The sequence below is a fragment of the Panicum virgatum genome, chromosome 2K, assembly GCF_016808335.1.
Source record: "Panicum virgatum strain AP13 chromosome 2K, P.virgatum_v5, whole genome shotgun sequence".
NCBI classification, from domain to species: domain Eukaryota; kingdom Viridiplantae; phylum Streptophyta; class Magnoliopsida; order Poales; family Poaceae; genus Panicum; species Panicum virgatum.
Window position 1 is genome coordinate 18,386,252 of NC_053137.1, and position 20,879 is coordinate 18,407,130.

Below are 20,879 nucleotides of genomic sequence, written 5' to 3' on the forward strand. Positions count from 1 at the left end.
TCTTGCATTCTTCCCCATTTCTCGCATCGCTTCCCTGCGTAAAGAAATTCTCGACTTTCGTCAGGATGAGAAGGAGACCCTTGGGACAGCCTGGGCTAGATTCTCACAGCTCACACATGCTGGCTCAGACTTGTCCATTCCCGACCATGTGCTGCTTCAGCACTTCTGGTTGGGGCTGAACAATGAAACAGCCCAACAGCTTGATATCACCGCTGGGGGATCGTTTGCTTATAAAACCACTTCTGAAGGGGTGGCACTCCTGGACCGTATCCTGGAGAACACCTCTTTCACAGAACCCCTCCTAGTAGTCGAGCCCTCAAGCCAGGAGGAAGTTTTAGTAGCTGAGCCCATACACTCTTTAGTAACCCGTGATGAATCACCAGCCGGACTTTCCCCTGAACCAGAAGACCCGGAGGAGGATGAAATTCTGCCTCCGAAATTCCCGTTTAACATTGAGGAGGATATATTCTATGACTTTGGTAATACTAAGTTATATCCCCTCCAGAAAAGGCCTCCAGTCCCTTTTGACCCACCAAGTGGTCTCGATAAGGCTTCCCTTAAAGAGACCGTAAAAAGGGTAACTGCCATCATGTGTAACGAATGGGTACAGGAAGGGGAAACATCTTATGAAATAATCCAGTTCCATACCCCCCTCTTTAACCATTCCATGCTCCATAAAAGGGACTACAGTCATGGCCCTTTACAATCCCATGATTGGAGTAAACATTATTTCTGCCTCGTTCGCTTTCGATCATTTAGGCGAAAGATGTGTTACTCCAACCACAAAATCCCTTAGAACTGGGCCACGTTCCACACTATGAGGAATTGGGATTATACAAGATGTGCCAGTTTGGCACATGAAAATGGAGATTGCTCTAGACTTTCACATCTTCGAGGTCCAAGACTTCGACATCTTGATAGGGCATCCCGTAGAAAAACTCTTCCTAGATGTTTCTAATCTAGGAGAACTGAAGGTGTCTCTTGGGGGAAAGCCTTTCACTTTGCCTATCGGCCAAGCCAAAACCTCCATGGTCGAGGCTGTTCCCCAAGAGAAACCAATTGAGGAAGTGTTGGCAGTCATGCCAGAGGACGACTCTAAGCCCTCCTTAGAACGAGATGCTGAGCTCTTCAACCAAGAAGAGGATGACTTAGAGGAAAAACACAAACTGCCCTTTCACGAGAAGCCAACACGACCTCCAATAGAGCTAAAAATCCTTCCCGATGGCCTTCACTATGCTTTCCTCAACGGTGACACCCAAACTCCCGTTATCATTAGTAGTCACCTTTCTGACGAGGAAACGGCTAAACTCTTAGCCATGTTAGAAAAACATAAATCCATCTTTGGCTATTCACTCGAGGACCTGAAAGGAATTAGTCCGACCCTTTGCACTCATCGTATCCCTATCGACTCTTCATGCACCCCTTCTAGGGAGCCTCAATGTAGGCTAAACAATACGATGAGAGATGTCGTTAAGAAAGAGGTCTTTAATCTCTTGCACGCTGGGATCATCTATCCTGTGCCACATAGCGAGTGGGTAAGCCCGATACAAGTTGTTCCAAAGAAGGGAGGTATGACGATCGTTGAGAACAGCAAGAACGAACTTATTCCTCAACGACCCATCACGGGGTGGAGGATGTGCATAGATTACCGAAAACTTAACTCGGCAACAAAGAAAGACCACTTCCCACTACCCTTCATTGATGAAATGTTAGAGCGGTTGGCCAAGTATTGTTTCTTCTGTTTCCTTGATGGGTATTCCGGTTATCACCAAATTCCCATCCACCCTGATGATCAAAGCAAGACCACGTTTACTTGCCCATACGGAACCTATGCTTATCGCAGGATGTCTTTTGGGCTTTGTAACGCTCCCGCATCATTTCAGCGGTGCATGATGTCTATCTTTTCGGACATGATCGAGGAAATCATGGAAGTCTTCATGGACCATTTCTCCGTCTATGGAAAAACTTTTGATCATTGTCTAGAAAATTTAGATAGGGTCTTGCAACGATGCCAAGAAAAGGATGTGGTACTGAATTGGGAAAAATGTCACTTCATGGTCCGTGAAGGCATCGTCCTTGGACACCTTGTGTCTGAAAGGGGGATTGAGGTGGACAAAGCCAAAATCGACATTATAGAACGCCTTCCACCTCCAGTAAACGTCAAGGGGATCCGTAGCTTCCTAGGTCATGCGGGGTTCTATCGCCGTTTCATCAAAAACTTTTCTCAGATCACTAAACCCCTTACAAACCTTTTAGCTAAGGATGTGCCCTTTGAGTTCATGGACGAGTGCCTTGAAGCCTTCGAAATCCTGAAAAGGGCACTCATCTCGGCTCCAATCATTGAACCCCCAGATTGGAGCCTTCAGTTCAAAATAATGTGTGATGCTAGCGACTATGCCGTTGGTGCGGTCCTAGGCCAAACCAAATATAAGAAGCATCACGCAATTGCTTATGCTAGCAAAACTCTGACGGGAGCACAATTAAATTATGCCACCACAGAAAAAGAGCTCCTTGCAGTTGTTTTTGCTATAGATAAGTTTAGACCTTACTTGGTTGGAGCAAAGATTATTATTTATACTGACCATGCAGCTTTGAAATACTTGCTCACCAAGAAGGATGCTAAACCCTATTTGATTCAGTGGATTCTCTTACTCCAAGAATTTGACCTTGAAATAAAAGATAAAAAGGGAGTAGAGAATACCATTGCAGATCATTTGTCGCATATGCAAGTTACTAACCTGCAGGAACCACCAATCAATGACTTCTTATGCGACGACATGCTGCTCAAGGTGACGGACTCAAACCCATGGTATGCAAACATTGTGAATTTCATGGTTGCAGGTTACGTACCGCCTGGGGCAAACAAAAAGAAGTTGATCTTCGAGAGCAGACGTCACCTTTGAGATCCACCGTACCTATACAGAGTATGTACGGATGAATTGTTGAGATGTGTCCCAGTAGCAAAGGGGGTATAGATAATAGAAAAATGTCATACTGCAGCATATGGGAGCCACTTTGGAGCTTTCAGAACGCAAGCGAAAATTTGTTAAAGTGGTTTCTTCTGGCCAACAATGTATGAAGACACCAGAGAATTCATTCGAAGGTGTCGACGATGCTGGATGCAAGGAGGCATCACTGCTCGCAATGCAATGCCCCTCACATACAATCTTCAAGTCGAGTTATTTGATGTCTAGGATATTGATTTCATGGGACCATTCCAAAAGTCCTATGATTGTGAGTACATCATGGTTACTATGGACTACGTCTCCAAATGGGTAGAAGCACTACCCTGCCGAGCTGCTGATGCCAAGCACGCAAGGAAGATGCTCCAAGAGATCATCTTCCCTCGTTTCGGAACTCCAAGAATGGTTATTAGTGACGGGGGGTCTCATTTCATTGATAAGACCTTCCGCCACTTCCTAAAAATGCTTGGCGCAAGATACAATATAGCTACACCGTACCACCAGCTGACCAGTGGACAGGCAGAAACATCTAACAAGAAAATTAAGAGTATTCTGCAGAAAACAGTGAACCAGATGGGGAAAGGATGGAAGAACATGCTGCCTTATGTACTTTGGGCATACAGAACAACATATAAGGCCCCCATCGGCATGTCACCATATAAACTGGTCTATGGGAAAGATGTGTCATCTTCCAGTTGAGCTTGAGCACAGGGCCCACTGGGCCATTAAGAAATGAAACATGGATTACAAGCTCGCTGGGAGGAATAGAAAGATGCAGCTGGCAGAATTAGAGGAATAGAGAGAGAAGGCGTACCACAGTGCCAAGATATACAAGGACCGTACCAGAAGATGGCATGACAAGAGGATCAAACCCAAGGAATTCAAGCCAGGTGACAAGATACTAATGTTTAATTCTAGGGTAAAACTCTTCGGAGAAGGAAAACTTCGCAGCAAATGGAAAGGCCCGTACACCGTCATCAACACATCTTCTCACGGGGTAATCACACTCCAGGATGATGACGGTGAGTACTTCAAGGTAAATGGCCACCGGCTTAAACTTTTCTATGAACCTTTCCGTCCTGGTGAAGTTTTTGATGAAATTAAGTTAGTGGATTTCGATTCCACACATCTTCTCCTTAGAAATGAAACCCATGCACCCCTTGATCATGTAGCCCACAACCTTAGGAGCCCAAACGAAGAAACTGAGGCCCAGATGAGCCCAGAGGAGGGTGGCTGAACCTAGGGGTCAGCCGGCCCCACCTCATGGCCGTTGGGGCTGGGCCTTTGAATTTGAACTCCCCAACGTTCCTTTTCATATTTTCTTGTGTGGAGACACTGAACTTCGAAAGGTTTGGCACCATTTTGATCCTCTCTTCCCTTTAAATTCAACTCCTCTCCTCTCCTTCTTCTCATCCATCCCAAGAACGAGAATTCCACTCTTCCTCAGCCTCCTCTTACCTATAAAACATCCAATCCATGACTGGCAAGTCCATCATCCCGTTCGTTGGGTCCGAGTCCACCTTCGGACTCAACGGCGAGCTGTCGATGGCCAATTTAGCTCTAGCGAGACCAGCAGTGGAGGAAGAGGCAATGCACGTTGCCATGATGCCCCTTGCAATCATGCTGGCGTTCAGGAGGAAGATGGCACCGAGGGGCGCCGAGGAGGGGGCGGACGACCCCCTGGTTCGGCCGAACCAGGGAGGAGGCCCCTCGGCCTCCCCTTCGGCACGACGCACCACCAAGAAGACCACTGCCCAGAGGGGCAGGGGAGGCCGCCCTGGCACTACACCGAGGCCGACGACGGGCGAACTTCGCCCAAAGGATGTCACCGTCTGCCTCTTCACCGATCCGATGCCTTTGATGCCCATGGAGGAAGGGATGCAGCATGCCTACACTGTAAAGAATAAAAGCGGCGACGTAGTTAGCCATCATTACACCACCACTCTCACCCCTGTTAGCGACAATGCTCCAAATCGCTTTAGGGTCGTAGGAGTCCGGACTCCCGGAGGGGGGGGTACGGTAAAGGTCTCTTTCCTGCGCTCTCCCCAAAAGAGAAGGGAGAGGCCGAATCCGTCACGTCCACCCCCAAATGGGTTAAGAGGCACCTAACTCCTCCTCCCATCACACGTCCCAGGGGGCAATACGAGAGTGAGGACGAGAAGGTCCTAAAAGGAACTAAGGTTGTCCAGCTTCTGAAGACTATAGTTGCACTGAAGAAAGAAAACCAGAAGCAGGGCGACCAACTGGTGGAGATGTCCTTAGAGCTTAAGTCGGTCAAAGACGACCTTGCTACTCTCCGCTATGGCCTTAGCTCTAGGATCTCATGCCTGGAGAAGGGCAAGGACATCGTTTAGGTGTGCACTCCCACCGAGCGATTGGGCACATTTGCTTTTCATGTTCAGTTCTCAACTTTATCTTTGCAACTTGTAATAAGCGCCCTTTTTATTTCAATATAATAAAGAATGAACTCCCCGGATTCCAACCCGGCAGAGTTCCTTTTTGTTTGTGCCATATTTTGTCTTGAGAATTTTTATAGGCACAAAAACAAGTGTGGGGGAAATGCACCCCACAAAATTGCGACACAAAACCGACACGACCAGCACGCGAAAGAGGATGGCGAGAGGGCCCACCTTAGGGGCGGCCGAACCTAGGGGTCGGCCAGCCCCTTGTGGGGCCCACTCAGCTCCATCCAGCTCCAGATCATTGGTTTGCATCTCCAAATCCTTAAACCTCCCTGCATTCGTTTAAATTCAATAATTTTCTTCATAGAAAAATTAAAAACTCCTTATGCTGCCAAAGAATAAAACCTTGCATGCATTTTATTCTTAGCTCTCTTTTTGACCTTGTGAATAAATTCCTATAGGGACCCCATGCTTTCTAAGTAATTGATCAATGAGATATGATTTGGTTTGATGGCACCATGCTCTTCCTTGCACAAGCACTTGTTTTCTTTTCCAAAAATAAAATAAATATAGCTTGACTCCACAAATTGTCACAAATTCCTACCAAAGCCAAAGACAGATTTTCATACTCAACATCCATATGATGTTTACCTTTGCTTTGAGTTTTGTCAAATTCTTCGACCCCTGTTAGAAACTTGTCATGTTCTCTTGATCAAGATCACGTACACATGCTATACTTCCACACTGGGAGATAGTTGTCACATCCATCACTCCACAAAATAAGAACTCTATGACCATTGCTCTCCAAAAACAATTTGGGCTATGAAAAAAAATAAAAAATGTCTACCCAAAGAAGGTAGACAACATGCTCAAGGAGTATGTCAAAAAAAAGAGAAGACAAAAGATGCGTACCCAAAGAAGGTATGCCACATGCTTGCAAAGGCATGTCAAAAAAAAGAAAAAAAGAGAGAGGAAAATGATGATAGCCCACAGTTGGAACTAATAAGGGAGAAAGAGTCAAGCAAAAGAGTTCATCCATGAATCACCAAAAATATTCCACACACATGCACATCTTGATCAGACTGTATGACTCGGTTCTGCTCGTATCTTGTTTCTGACTTAGCAATACAAGCAAAGCAAACATGCCTCTCCTGCCTCGAGCCCCATATAAGCCTGAATAGATGGTAGGAGAAGGACGGCAACATGTTTGCCTCGGTAAGGATATAAAACCAAAAAGAGTGATTCAGAGAGTAATTTGAGGAGCAAGGCTATCTTTTTTTTCAAAATAAAAATCTCCAAGTGCTAAGCAGGAAGAGCCAGGAGCCTAAATCCTGAGTCGTTCCATTGTTCAATCACCCAAGACTGCATGGTAGCTAGACAAAAAAAATTCACAAGGGTGAGAAGAAGCATGGAATAACTTGTATGCAGATTGAATTCAAGGAGGGGCATCCACCTTAGTCCTTCAAACTTTACTCGAGGACGAGCAAAGGGCTAAGTATGGGGGTTTTGTTGACAGTCCTTAAGTGTCGTTTTCGACTGTCAACTCTTGCAGCTTTTTAACGGAAATAATCACCAAATTTAGATATAGGGCTTATGACTAATCATTTCATCGAGTTTTGGTGAATTGTCATCTACAGGCACCTACATCCGAAAAAGGGAGAAAACACAAGTGAACACGAGGAAGAATACACAAAAGATCAACACTGAGACGTGTCACTTACAAAGAGGGCCCACAAGTCAGAGAAAACGGGGGAACCAAGGCAAATGCACCACGGGATCTCAACAAGGGCCTACATTCAGACTCCTCGAGGAAGATAAGGACGAGCTGCTGCCAGGTGGGGTCGGCCGAACCCAGGGGTCGGCCGAACCTAGCCAGTAGCCCGTTCCGGTGCACTTCAACGTGGCGTGCCCACTACACCTCCTGATCATCTTCCATATATGCTTTTGGCGGGAACCGACCCTAAAGACTATAAAAGGGGCTTCCCTCCACCTCTCACAACACACACCATTTCATATGTGAAGGAGAAGAGTAGAGAGGCTCCACCTTTTGTATCCTTAGCCTAGGGAGTGTGTGAGAAGAGAGTATGGAGAAGAGCCGAAGTTGTCGGCGTCTCTTCGGCTTTGTACCTCTACGGATACGGTACACTTGGAGCACATATCCGGGTTTTTCTATTCGGTGAGTTCCAGTTAAGTTATCCTTTTGTTATCTTTCATTTGCGGGTTCATCGTCCATTCTTGTAGCAGATACTCTAGAAGAGGGCCCCTGATAAAGATGGGATAACCCTGCGCGACTCTAGAGTAGTAGTCGAAGGCATAGGAGTGGTGTCTGGGCCATAGATTACCTTTGTTTGCCTCAAGCTCAGCTGGTATTGTGGGGTAGACAGCAAGTGGTGACAGCCCTGTCCGTACACTACGGAGATTGTCTGCGTGGTTAGTGAACTCCCCCCGCCTAGGTTCGGCATAGAGTTAGTAACCGGAGGTCCTTGGCAGACCAGCGTTAGACCGGTGCCCGAAGTGAACGAGAGGAAACATAAGTATATCTTCCCTTGAACCCATCCTTAGATCAGAACCATAGTACCCTAAGGTCTCTCTATCTCTTATCTTCTTCGGGGTAATCTAGTTAGAAGACAGTTACACACCAGTTCCTCGTGGAAAATACGATACCCTGAATACTCCCGGGTGAAGTGCTACAACGGTATTTCCGTGCGCTTGCGGACTTCTCTGTAAGAGTTAAGAAATACCTACATCATTCTGACGAAAATTTAAAATTTCCGTCCGTAAGGCACATATTCTTGAAAGCAGGAAGAACGCAGAACAAAATCTGTTCCAAAGTTCAATCCAACTTCCATTCACACAGCCTACGAGACGAATGTACCATTGTTTCGCCTCCTCCGAAAGGGAGAAAGGAAACAACTTCCATTTAAGAGTTTCGTGTGTCATGCCCAAAATTTTCATGCATGAACACACTTGCTCAAATTCGCGCAGTTGATGGTAGGGATTTTAACAATCCCTTCCTGAAAAGGAATTTTCTGAACTAAGGCTGCAAAGCCTGAGCTGAGTTCATAGCTAGTGGAAAGAATTGGGTCTGCGGATGATGCTGGCTCATAGAACTCGCTCTTGGGTGAAGAGAGCTGTAAAAAGGATAGCTGCTCCATGGATAAAGGGGGTTGATGTAGAATCAAAGAAAAAGAAAAAGATACGAGGACGACTAAGTCCGAAGATAATGTAGCTACCGTTCCCTGGCAATTTCGCCAGAAAGCTTGTTGGTACTTTGTAACGTCACGAATAAAATCCGCAAGTGCACGGATACCGCTGTAGCTTTCACCCAAGAGTATTTCAGGGTATTGTATCTACTGGGGAACGTGAGTACACTATCTACGGGTTCAGACTCATCCAAGGGCACACACATTGGTGCAGAAGGGGTGGAACAGAGAGGACTTCCTAAGATTTAGAATCTACACTTAAAGGAAGAACTACTTCGCCGTATACTTCGAGCTAAAGGTATCGACTGGCTTAAATAATCCGATAGCTCCAATAATCAGACTCTATCCAGTATCCGAACATGGAGGATTACTAGGGCTCGAACAGGGCTGTAACCACCTGTCGGCTACCTCTACAAACCGGGGGACTACCAGACAACTGAGTGGTATAGTCTAGCCTAGACACCACGTCTATGCTATTCTGTATTAATCCTAGCCCTGGCCAAGACTTGCCTTCTCTATCTGGGGTCTTAAGCTAGGATCAAAAGCAATTCTAAGCATACACTCAATTCATATAAGGCAGAAATAATAACTTGCAATGAAACTCTAATTCTAAATAAGAAAGACTCGAACACTTACAACCGAATAAGCATTCGTCGAGGTACAAGCGGAGAAGAGTGCCGACAAGCCCGGCACTTCCCCCGACTCCTCCTCACTCTTCTTCTAACCTTTCTACACCTCCTAGGCTGCCTTAAGCATCTAGGATGAAGGCCTCCAAGCTCCACAGAGAAGAGAGGTGAGTTGTGTTGGGTGTGGTGTCTGTCTCATTCCTTCACCCCTTTTGTATTTGTAGGAGGGAGCCACGCCCAAGGGGAGCTCCATCTGCAGGTGTACCTCCAAGAACCGACCTATACATCCAATGAGGAGCTGCCACATCAAAGACTTAAGTCAGTGGGGCCCACGGGCTGGTCGGCCGACCAGGGTGGTCGGCCGACCACCCTGTGGGCCCAACCGACCTCGGCCTTCTTCGGTTGGGTTATGTTCTGGGCCCACATGTCATTGGCACTAGTCTTGGCTTTTGGTATGTCGGTTTCTTGCTCTGGTGGGCCCTCTAATCCATGTTCTGCCATGTGTAGCATTCTGATTTGCTGGAACGTCGTGTCTTAGATCATGGCACACCATTATGCTGCAAAATTAGCTAAAAATCACATGCACACATGCTAGAACATCATCTGTGGAATTCATTAGTAAATAAGTCTATCCAAGCATTTATTCCACATTATGGTTCAATTTTGTGCAGGAGTTGACGGTCAAAATAGGTCGTTAGTGACCGTCAACAATAGTGTCATTCACTTTAACTAAATCTAGGATTAAACCAACCATAATTCTCTTCAAATTTGCTTTAGTCTCAACTCTAGGCTCCATTTGCTCACTATCTTCTGATTCATTTGGAGGGTCTAAATCAATGAAAAGAGAGCTTAAATCAGTCTTCCCACCATAGAAAGAAACTGATTCCCTAAAGGTTACATCCATACTTACAAACATACGGCGCTCGGATGGGCTCCAACACTTATATCCTTTTTGTCCAGAAGAATACCCCACAAAAATACACTTGATAGCCTGAGAATCCAGCTTTCCAACCCCTGGTCTATGATCTCTAACAAAGCATGTACATCCAAAAACCTTGGCTGGAACCAAGAACTCATTTTTTCGAAATAACATCTTACAGGAGATTTCATACCAAGTACCCTTGATGGCATATGATTTATCAAGTGAATGGCGGTCAAAACTGCCTCACTCCAAAGAAACTTAGGCACATTCATTGTATGCATAAGTGAACGACTTACCTCCAGAAGGTGCCTATTCTTCCTTTCAGCCACTCCATTTTGTTGTGGGGTATCACGTCATGAAATCAGGTGTAGAATTCTTTCTCTTGAAAGAAAACTCTGAAATTCCTTATTCATATATTCAGTTCCATTATCACTCCGGATAATTTGAATAGAAGTGCCAAACTGATTTTTAACATAAGCATAGAATGCCTTAAAACATTCAAGTACCTCATTAAATATACCCATGTCATACGAGAATAACAATTAATGAATAAAGGTAACAAAATATTTTGCCCCACTTATAGCAGTGACTGGAGAACTCCACACATTTGAATGGATTAATATAAAAGGTGATAAACTTCTTAAACCCCTTCTCACATATGAGTTTCTAGTGTGCTTCCCGTACTCACATGCATCACACATTAAATTACTCTTATTCACCTTAGACATTTCATGAGGGAACCTTTTGCTCATGATATCAAAAGATATATGTCCTAGACGACAATGCAACAACATCACCTTAGCTTCATCTTCACTAGTTGATAGAGCAAAATAGACTTCTTCTCTTGTCTTGCTTCTATCAAGATACCAGAGCCCATCATGCCAAGTTCCAACTCTAAGATTTCTTCCCGTCTGTAACATCCCGTAATTTTTACGGAATGTTATATATTCCAAAAATACAAGTTTTCAAAAAAATTTGTGTGATTGTGTTTTTAGCTAGAATAATATAAGGTTGCCTTCTAATTCTCTCTAAATTCCTAGAAAATAAAAGTTAATTAAATATATGGACACTAATGCTAGTGCGAAATGATTGGAGCTTTGGAGTTTAATTGAATCTACCTTGTTTATTTGAAATTTGATTTGAATTTATTTTTTCCCTTGTTTGAATTGGGTGGAAATTAATTTGAATTTCGCCACTCAAATTAATTCCAAGAGCTAACAACTAACCTGGGCCCGAACCCAACTAACTTGCCCACCTAACCTACCCAATCCTAACCGGCCCGCTAACCACTCCCCTAACCCACCTAGCCCACCTAACCCGGCCTGCTTCGCTTCACGGCCCAGCATGCCACTCCACCCTGCGCAACCCATTCCACCCCGCCTTCGGCCCATTAACCACGCTCCAGCCCAAACCCAGCTTCATGGCCCTTAACAACAACACTGGCCCGACACGCGGAGCACAACACTAGCCCGCTCGGCCGTTTGTCCTGCACCGCCCGCGAGCCAGCCGGCCTAGCCCAACACCGCCGCCTTTCCCTTAGCCCACGCTGCATGCCGCTCCCCTTCCCGTCTTGAGCCGCTGCCAACCTGACCCCACGCGTCAGCCGCCCCTGTACCTTTTTCCCCTTCCTCTCGACACCTCTGCTTTTCGCCGCCGCCCGCGCCAAGGCTGCTCCGCCAGCGCCTGCGCCTCCACCTGCTCCCGCGCGACCATCTTCGCTCCGCGACAAGCCACGAAGGGACGTTGTGCCCCTTTTTCCACCAGCCTAGCGCCCCTTTTTGACCACCGCGAGCACGCCTGAGCCTCACGCCGAACGCTGTGATGCTGCCGCGTGCCCTGGCCCGGACGCGGAGAATCCTCGGCCGTCCGCGAGCCCCAACCCAAGCCAAACCCTAGGACCTCGCTATAAGTATCCCAGGCCGCCGCCTCTTGAACCCTATTCGCCCCGAGATGCCTTCCCCATGCCACCGCCACCAAGAAACAGAGAAGGGGAAGGAGAAGAGGAGGAAAGGTGAAGAGGGAAGAGGAGGTAGCGCCGCTGCAGCTGGGTGCCGTGCCGCCACCGCCACGACCCAGGGCAAGAGGAGGGATGGACGACGCCGCCGGACTTCACCACGCCGGCGCCCATACGACTCCGCCAACGAAGTAGCACTTCCTGCATGGCAACGACATCCCCAGCTCTGCCTCTTCGCTGCGCCAAGCACCATCTACCTCAGACCTGACCGGTGAGCTGTCGTCGACCTGTTCCGCCGCCCTCGACCTTCTCTGCTACCGGTGTGCCATAGACCACCATTGAGCCTTCCCCTAGCGAGCCGTAGGTTCCCCGACCGTTCTCTCTGCAGGAGCCCGACGCCCGCGTGCGTGAGCGTGTTCCCAATCCAAGACCTCGCCTTGCACTACCCAATTGCGAGTCGTGCAAGGCGAGCCCATCGTGCTTCACAGGCACAGACACAAACCCGAGCCCCGTCGCCGTTGTTCTACTCTGCCTTTTTGCCTTGCCTCGCCGCCGTCGCGGTTGTTGGGTATTTTAACAATGCGAATAAATCCGCAAGTGCACGGATACCGTCGTAGCTTTCACCCGTGAGTATTCAAGGGTATCATTTCCACAGAGAACATGTGTGCACTAACTCCTAACTCAGTCGGTCCAAGGACACACCAATATTTAAGTGGCAAGGCTGGAGAGGATTCCTGCAGTAGCACTAAAGATGAGTTAAAGGTCGATCTCTCGGGTAAGACTCACTTCGGGCACCGGCTTACCCCTGAAATGGTCAGGAGACTCCGGCCAACGGCTCTACGCTATATCTGAACGTGGAGGGCTACTAAGGACCAACAGGGCTGCCACCACCCGCGGCCTACCTCACAGACCGTGGGATATAAGGCAAACAAAGGTAACCCTTAGCCTAGACACCACGTCTATGCTACCGATTACTACCGTAGCATGACTACGTCTGAATTCCTGTAGCAACCTATAGCACTCTGTATAAATATAGAGCGATGAACTCGCGAGTAAGAGAACTGATCTCACTCAAACAAAAATACTATGCAAGACAGGAATCACAAATACTTACTTACTCATACTGAAGGAAGCCAGTATCCGTAGAGCTACAAGACCGGAGAAGACCGCCGACAGGCCCAGCGCTTCCCCGAACTACTCCTCACCCTCCTCCTACTCTAAGCACTAGTCTAGGCAGGGCCTCGCCTTTGCATTGGAGCACTACATCTTCAAGAGAGGGAGGAAGAGAACTTGGTGGTGTCTCTTGAGTGTGTGATGAGAGGCCCTTCTATAGTGCTTGAGGTTGGTTCCCGCCATCTCCCCGTATGGAAACATGTTAAACCGCCTTTAGGAGGATTAGATCAATCTTCCCGCCAAAATGCACCTGGACGGAACTCAGGGGGGTTCGGCCGAACCAGGGGTTCGGCTGGCCCCACCTTGCCTCCGCTGGCCACCGTCCTTCTCTTGGAGACTGCCTGGTGGGCCTTGATGTCAGATAGTCGGTGCCGGGGCTTGGTTGGTCGGTTTGATCTGTTAGGTGGGCCTCTTTTGCTCTTGCTACGCAGGACGCGATATTCTATGACTTCGCCTGCGTATTCTTCGTGTTTTCTTCTTATTCCGGACTTGTGCTCCTAAAATAAATAATTCTCCAAAACAACTATGGAGTTAGATTAGTGATACAAATATGTGAGAAAGAGGCATGCTTTTCCTTCTCTTGTGAGTATAGTTGACGGTCATATTTTGCACTTAACTCGCACGCCGTGCCTGGACTCGCACGCGCATGCCAAACCCACCGCCGGTGCGTCACAGCCTTGCGGCTATCGTGCCTTGCTTCAACCACCCATTCGCCCGTGCCATACCGTCGTTGTGCGTCCTAGACACCTCGCGTCGCTGCCGCAGGCACGGAACACCGGTGCCCCGCGCGCACATGAACGCCACCTCACCTTGACCGTGCCGCGGTGGCTGCGCGCACATGCAGCGCCGCCACGGACCAACTAGACACACCCCCGCCGCGCCGTCGCCGCACCGTGGCCACGCCATGATGTGTGTGTGCGCGCGCGCAGGCCAAAGTCTTCGCCTTCCGGCCGGCCGCGTGCACTTGGCCTCGCCCACGCACCACCCCACGCAAGCACGCTTGCGCATGCCTCGCCTAACCCGTTCTGCCGCATTGCCGCCGGCCTCATCTTTGCCATGATTGCGCCACCGCGGTCCGGCCATGCCGGAACGCCACCCGTGCGCAGTGGCCATGCCCGGCCTCAGCTACCCGAGTGCTCGTGCACTCCTTCTGGACCATTCCCCTCTTCGCCTCGCCATTGCCCTGTCGCTGCTTACGCCACCGCGGACCTAGCTTGCCGGCGACCTGTGGCCTAGCCCTTGCCGCCAGGATTGGATCCCCGCCGCCTTGACCTCGGCTGCATCTCGGCTCGCCCTGTCGAGCCCGCAGTCCTTTCCCCTTCCTAGCCACATTGCCGCCACTCCGCTTTGGCCTCTCCATCGACCCGCGGCCCCGTCCTTGCACCCCCTCTGTTTCCGCCGTAGCCTCGCCACTATGCGGATGCGCACACGTGCTGGGCGCACACGTACGGCCGACCACGCACACACCTTGGCTTCGACCGCACCCTGCCTCGCCGCCCTTGCCTTGCCCTGCCCTTGATGGAGCCTCGCCGCCTCCATCGCCTGGAGACCCAGCCGCCAAGAGACTTTGCCGCGGACGGCTTGCTCTGCTCCGCCATAGTGCCGGAGGACTGCACACACACCCGCCCACGCAGCGCCAAGCCGCACAGGATCGCCACTGACCACACCGGATCTGACAGCCGCTGGCCAGTGGGACCCGCCTTCAGAGAGAGAAGGAGCCGCCGACAAGTGGGCCAGAGATGAAAGAAGAAAAGAGAAACAAAAGGAGAAGAAGAAAGAAGAGTTGGGCCGCCTCTGCCCTACCAGCCCAATCCGCCAAGCCGTCATTGTGAGCCAGCCTGCCGCCAAGCCGACGTCTGAGCCGACCTTGTTAGCCGACCCGTGAAGCCGACCCCCCCGAGCCAAACCTATTGGGCCGACGAGCCGGCCTGCTGTTTCTCTGAGCTCAGAGCCAAGTTTTTCTTTTTTTTCTTTTTCTTTTAGCCCAAGCTGACACGCGGGCCCACATGTCAGTGTCTCCTGTGAGATTGATCGGTGGACCCCACTGACCGTGGACCCACTGACTTGGTCATGGACCCGTTGACCGTTGACTTGGTCAATGTTGACCAAGTCAATGCTGACATCATGATGACGTCAGTAGATGCTGACCCCGTGCTGACGTCACGCTGACCTAGTGTTTTTCTGTTTCAAAAATTATTTATTAATTTTAGAAATTGTTTTAAGTTTCAAAAATTCATTATAAAATTAATCGGAGCACCAAAAATTATGAAACTAGTTTCATAATTCTTCTAAAATCATGCTCTATGCGTTAGAGTAGGTTTTGTTGTGAATTGGATCTAATTTCAGCAGTTTTGGTGTATTTATGCACTTTAGTCCCCATATTTATACATAATTATGAATAGGACCCTACGAGGAGAAGCTGATCGACGCCCCAGACGCCCAGAAGACCTAGGAGGACGTCCCAGACTAGGAGAAGACCCCAAGGACCCCGAAAGACTACAAAGAGTTATCAAGTTCACGCCCATCAATGATTTGAATTCCTATTAGGCATTGCTTGCTAGATTTACTATCGCTTTTACTTATGTGTGTGAGATAAGCCTATATGGCCTACTTGTTTACCGTATTCCTTGCATTCCTATTATACCATGATTGATTCTTGGATGCTTTGGCTACTATGAGAGAGAATGGGTATGGGAATTCCATGATATGATAGTCTTGGCATGCATGAGACCCACTTTGTGAGGAGCCACAGATAGGGCTTTCTAGCAGGGGCGAGCAATTGGTTGGGGATGTGAGTGGGCACATCCCAAGGAGCACCTGTGGCGGTGCGGGATGAGGAGGGGTGTACCTGTGTGGTTGCCCAAGGAGAGGCGATACCTGTTATGGGTGTCTTTGGCGGACCTTTGCCGAGGATTGCGCAAAAAGAGGCTTGTCCCGGCAATATAGTTCGAGATAGTGCCCCTTGTGACGGAACTATGTCAAACGTGCACCACTTACTCCCGTATGGGCAGGGGTTCCAGCCATTCCTAGCTGTGCAGTACCAGGACTGTGGCTGTGTTTACGGAGAGGGTAGGCCGAGCAGGCCCAATTCGGGGTGTGTCGGGCTCGGTCGAGTGTTTCGACCCTTGTCTCCAGGAGAGGGTAGACCGCGCACGCCCAATTCGGGGTGCATGGGCTCGGTTGAGTTCTTTGACCCTAGTCTCCAAGATTCTCGAAGCCAATGGCTAGGTTAGAGATCCACAGCCCAGGGACATTCGTTGCGGCGAATGTACCCCACCCTGGGAATGCAGGATGGGACTGTCATGGTTAGGGAGTCATGGTTGTGGGCTGTGTCTCAGTCGGTTGATCCCTGGCTTGCAGCCCGAGTGGGTACAGGTGTACAACCCCTGCAAGATGAAAACTATACGTATAGTCACATACTCGGTCATGTACAACTCTTGATCTGGATGCACTTTCATAGAGGAGTGAACCCTAGTATTTCTACCTCCCTCTAGTCCACTTCCCCCTATGGAGTCAGATGAGGTGCAGGGAGAGGAAGTTTCCTGCACCGACCTGGGATGGGTGAGGGACATGATTACGGATATATATGTATATGCTTGCATAGAAAACCTCAGCCTATCCTTTGGCTACTTTTTATACCTTTGCATCCAATTAAAAGCTTGCATGCGGATAGTGACGTGAACCTATCCCGTCTTTGGGGATAGCTTGGCAAGATGCAGGATACGAGCAGGAGTTCGACGCCAACAGTGACGGATGGTACGACTGAAACTTAGAAGCCCGTGCTACGCTCAAGTGCTGCCTGTGGAGATGAAGTTCGAGTTGAAGGATGGCCTGAAGACTAGCTACCGCTACTGTTTTTTGTTTGTTCTAGTTTAGCCCAATGGGCTTGTAATAAAAGATTCGTACCGCAAATCCTCTGGAATTTGTATTAAATAAATCCATATAATGATTTTCAGTGTTGTATGTCTATGATATCTAATTGAAATGAGTTCTATATGTCATAGCTATTGATCCAGGGACTATCACGACGATACAGGGATTCGAGTTCTCCTTCCGGAAACCCGAGTCGTTTCACCGTCCTCCTTTCCTGAATTAAACAATTTTCATGATCAAGAAGCACCCGGCAGTACATTTGATCAATTAACGAGCTTATTGAAATAAGATTCACAGGAAAGGATGGAATATGTAATACTGATGATAAGGTAATAGTTGGTGTGCATTGAACTGTCCCAACACCTCTAATAGAACGAGGGGTTTCATCCACAGTTTTAATTATCCCCTTATAAGAATGTGAGTATGGTGTATAAGATGTAAATTCATTCAATTTATCTGTGACGTGCCTTGATGCACCTGAATCTAATATCCAATCACATATGTTGTTTTGGTTGAATGTACCTGAGTCTGAGTGAACCGCACCAGCAATAGTGTTACTCGAGGATGTTGTTTCTTGATTGTTCAATTGAGAACCCCTTCTGATTTCCTTCCGCCTTCTAAACTCATCTAACTCATCTGGTGAAATTATAACTGATTCTGCAGCGCACCCATCTGACACTGCATGATTAGCTATAAAACTTACTCTTCCACCACGACTAGCACCTCCTCAGCTAGTACCCCTCTCGGCATACCTCTGCCTCGACCCCTACCACGATTTGGTTTGAATGGCTGACAACAATCATGAATCAAATGCCCCTTTTCACCACAATTATAATAGATTCTAGTCTCTTGGGACTCCGCCACCACATAAGCTGGACTTGGTGAATTTAAGGTGTTACCTTTTTATCATCTTGAGTCTTGTCTCCTCCTGTACCATAGCAACAATAGCTTCTTGAAGACTAGGGAGATTAGCTTGATGGAATAATGCAGCACGTCTTCCTTCAAATTCTTATTTTAGCCCTCAAAAACTGAAGGACTCTTTTCTTCTCTACCCACTTCTTCACCCAAGCCACACATTCCGGGTGAGGTAATTCAATAGGATCATAATGATCTAAGTCAGCCCACAGTTGCTTCAATTCTGCAACATAATCCATCAAAGTCTGCTCCCTCTGTTTCAGATAATATATCTTGTCATCTGTATCTGCTAACAGCATCACATTCCCAACACCTGAATACATGCTTGCAAGCGCCTTCCATATCTCTGAGGCAGAAGTGATAGTATCAACAGAACCAGCAATTGTTGAGGTCATAGAATTGAATAATCAAGTAACCACTAAAGCATTAGTGGCATTTCAATTCTTCCACGCACTACTCAATTTATCTTTGGGTTCAGTTATCTTCCCATTGATGAAGCCCTCAAGCTTCTTTGATTGCAACTGTAACAATGCTCTCCTGGACCAAGCCAAATAATTTTTCATGCCTTCCAGCTTGATATCATAGGCATCAACTCTAATTTTTGAACCATATCAATCTCTTTACTTGATGACGGGATATCATCTTTCTTTGCAGTGAGTAGTTCTACCAATTTACTAAGAACCTATTCAATTCCTTGATTCTCTGCCATAATTTAGTGGCTTTGGAGCCCCTTGCTTCTTCACAGCAACACTTTTTTCCTCCTTTCTTCTTTTGCTCAGCATGCCAAGCAGCTTGCTTTGCTTATCTCCACCAGGCGCTGCCTTTCCTCAGCATCTGCTGTGCGTGACGCCTCCGTGCCTCCAATTGCCTCTTGCTTCTTCTTTTTTTTTTATTGCTTCCTCAGCCTCCTACTGCTCGTGGCCCCTCCGTGCCTCCGATTGGAGCCTGCTCCTGCCTTTTTGCTTCCTCAAACGAGTGCCTGCAGGCCTAGCTGCCCGCGCGCCGAGCAGCCTCCGCCTCAGCAGCCCGCCGCTGGCTGCTCCTGCACACGTCCTGCGTGCCGCCGGGAAAGGCCCGCCCACCGCGGATCTGCGTCGCCGGCCTGCTCCTGCCGGATCTGCGCCGCCGGCCTGCTCCGCCTCCTGCAAAGCTGCCGCGCCGCCTTTGGTCCGCCCGCACACTGCTGCTCCACGCCGCCGGCCTGCTCTGCCTCCTGCCAAGCTGCCGCACCACCTTTGGCCCGCCCGCGCGCTGCTGCTCCAGCTTCTACTCGCTGGCCAACGTCATGCCGATGAGACCCTCACCATTGCCCCCAGCCAGCTTTGATACCATATTGAGATTTGGGGGAACTCCTCTCATGAGATTTTTTTCTCACCCGATGCCTTTCTTATTTCTTCACCCTTTTACATTTTAACTTTGCATATATATCTATATTACATACACACACCAACAGCTAGCACAATACAAGGAGACGACAGAGGTCAACCATGCAATTGCTGAATGAATAGGAAAGAAAATATCTTGTGACAGTCACTACTCACAGGGACGCTTGGTTTCCCGGCGTATTTTGTGCTGGCGATCTCGTAAAACTCCCTGATGCTCTTGGCTCCATTGATAGGGTCGGGCTCGGCACCGGGCTCCTCGTCTCCGGCGGCAGGGAACACCCACCCCATGTGGTCATTGGTCCTCTCAAAGACGGGCTTCACCCACTGGAGGACAGGATCCACACACGCGCACACACAGAGAAGAAGATTAACGGATTTTACAACCATGCCTGCAACTGCAAAGATCGAGCTTTGGCGAATTCTCACGGTGAATCTGATGACGTGGTCGAGGCCCTTGAGCTTCAGGTAGGCGAGGCACCGGCAATCCCAGGGGCAGGAGTAGGAGACGTAGAGGTGGTACCTTCCCGGCGCGGCGGCGAACCGTGCGGAGCTGTCCCTGGACACGAAGCTCCGGAAGGTGGACGGCGACGGGTCGAAGGCCCCGGAATCTGTCACCTCGTTGTGCGCCGACCGCGCCATCTGACGAGCCTGCGGTGGCGGTTGTGGAGATGGTGCGGTCGCCGGGAGTGGAGGACCGGCCGGGGATTGGGGGGAATCGTATCGTATGATCAACCTGCTGCCTTTGTCACTTTGCTGGTCAAACGAAAGTGTTGCTGCTGCTCCTTTGTCACTGTCACTTTAGCACTAGCACTTGTTCTTAATGCTCTCTGTCGCTGTCCGTGTCTGCTCCACTTGGGTTTCTGGTTTCAGACCAAACTAATCCGAATCCTACCTGGGATACGGTGGTTATTTATCCTTGGAGATTGTTTTGTGAAAGATGAAGCTTGTCTGATAAAACGAATCACATGTAGGTCCCTTAGCTGTTTATGTTTGCTATCCATAATTATGTTACTTCCCTCCTGTTAGAGCAACTCCAGCAGGGTGTCTATTTGGATGATTAAACCCACATTTTAGTCATTTTGTTCAAATTTCCATCTCCAGCAGGGCCTCTATTTGGGTGACTAAAATGATGGGGCGACTAAATTTCCTCTCCCACCCCCTCAATTTGGTCACCCTCTACCTAGGCTACCAAAAGTAAGGCCGCCATTTTTTAGTCTATTTAGTCGGTGCTGCTGGAGTAGAGACTACATTTTGAGTGACAAAACTTAGAAAGTGGGTGACTAAAATGAGTTTTAGTCACTCAAATTTAGTCACTCCACTGGAGTTGCTCTTAGTAAAAGATGTGTTTTAGACAAGAATAATCAAATAAAAAACTCGGGCTGGGGGGAGACACCCCGAGCTATTGCGCTTAAGATAGAAGACTCTCACCTCAGCCCGAGAAAACCCCAAACCCCATGCCCCGC

General features: G+C 48.5%; 1 protein-coding gene across 1 annotated transcript in view; it reads right to left on the minus strand.

Moving 5' to 3' along the window:
* LOC120669932 (glutathionyl-hydroquinone reductase YqjG-like) overlaps nt 1-20,186 on the minus strand; it is a 70,540-nt gene extending 50,354 nt beyond the window's left edge. Inside the window, exons 1-2 of the mRNA XM_039949842.1 lie at nt 19,843-20,186; nt 19,573-19,740 (exon numbers count right to left, since the gene is read on the minus strand). Of these exons, the coding sequence (XP_039805776.1) occupies nt 19,573-19,740; nt 19,843-20,055 (381 nt within the window). The 5' untranslated portion in view covers nt 20,056-20,186. The remainder of the gene's footprint in view (nt 1-19,572; nt 19,741-19,842) is intronic.
* Nucleotides 20,187-20,879: the final 693 nt, after the last annotated feature.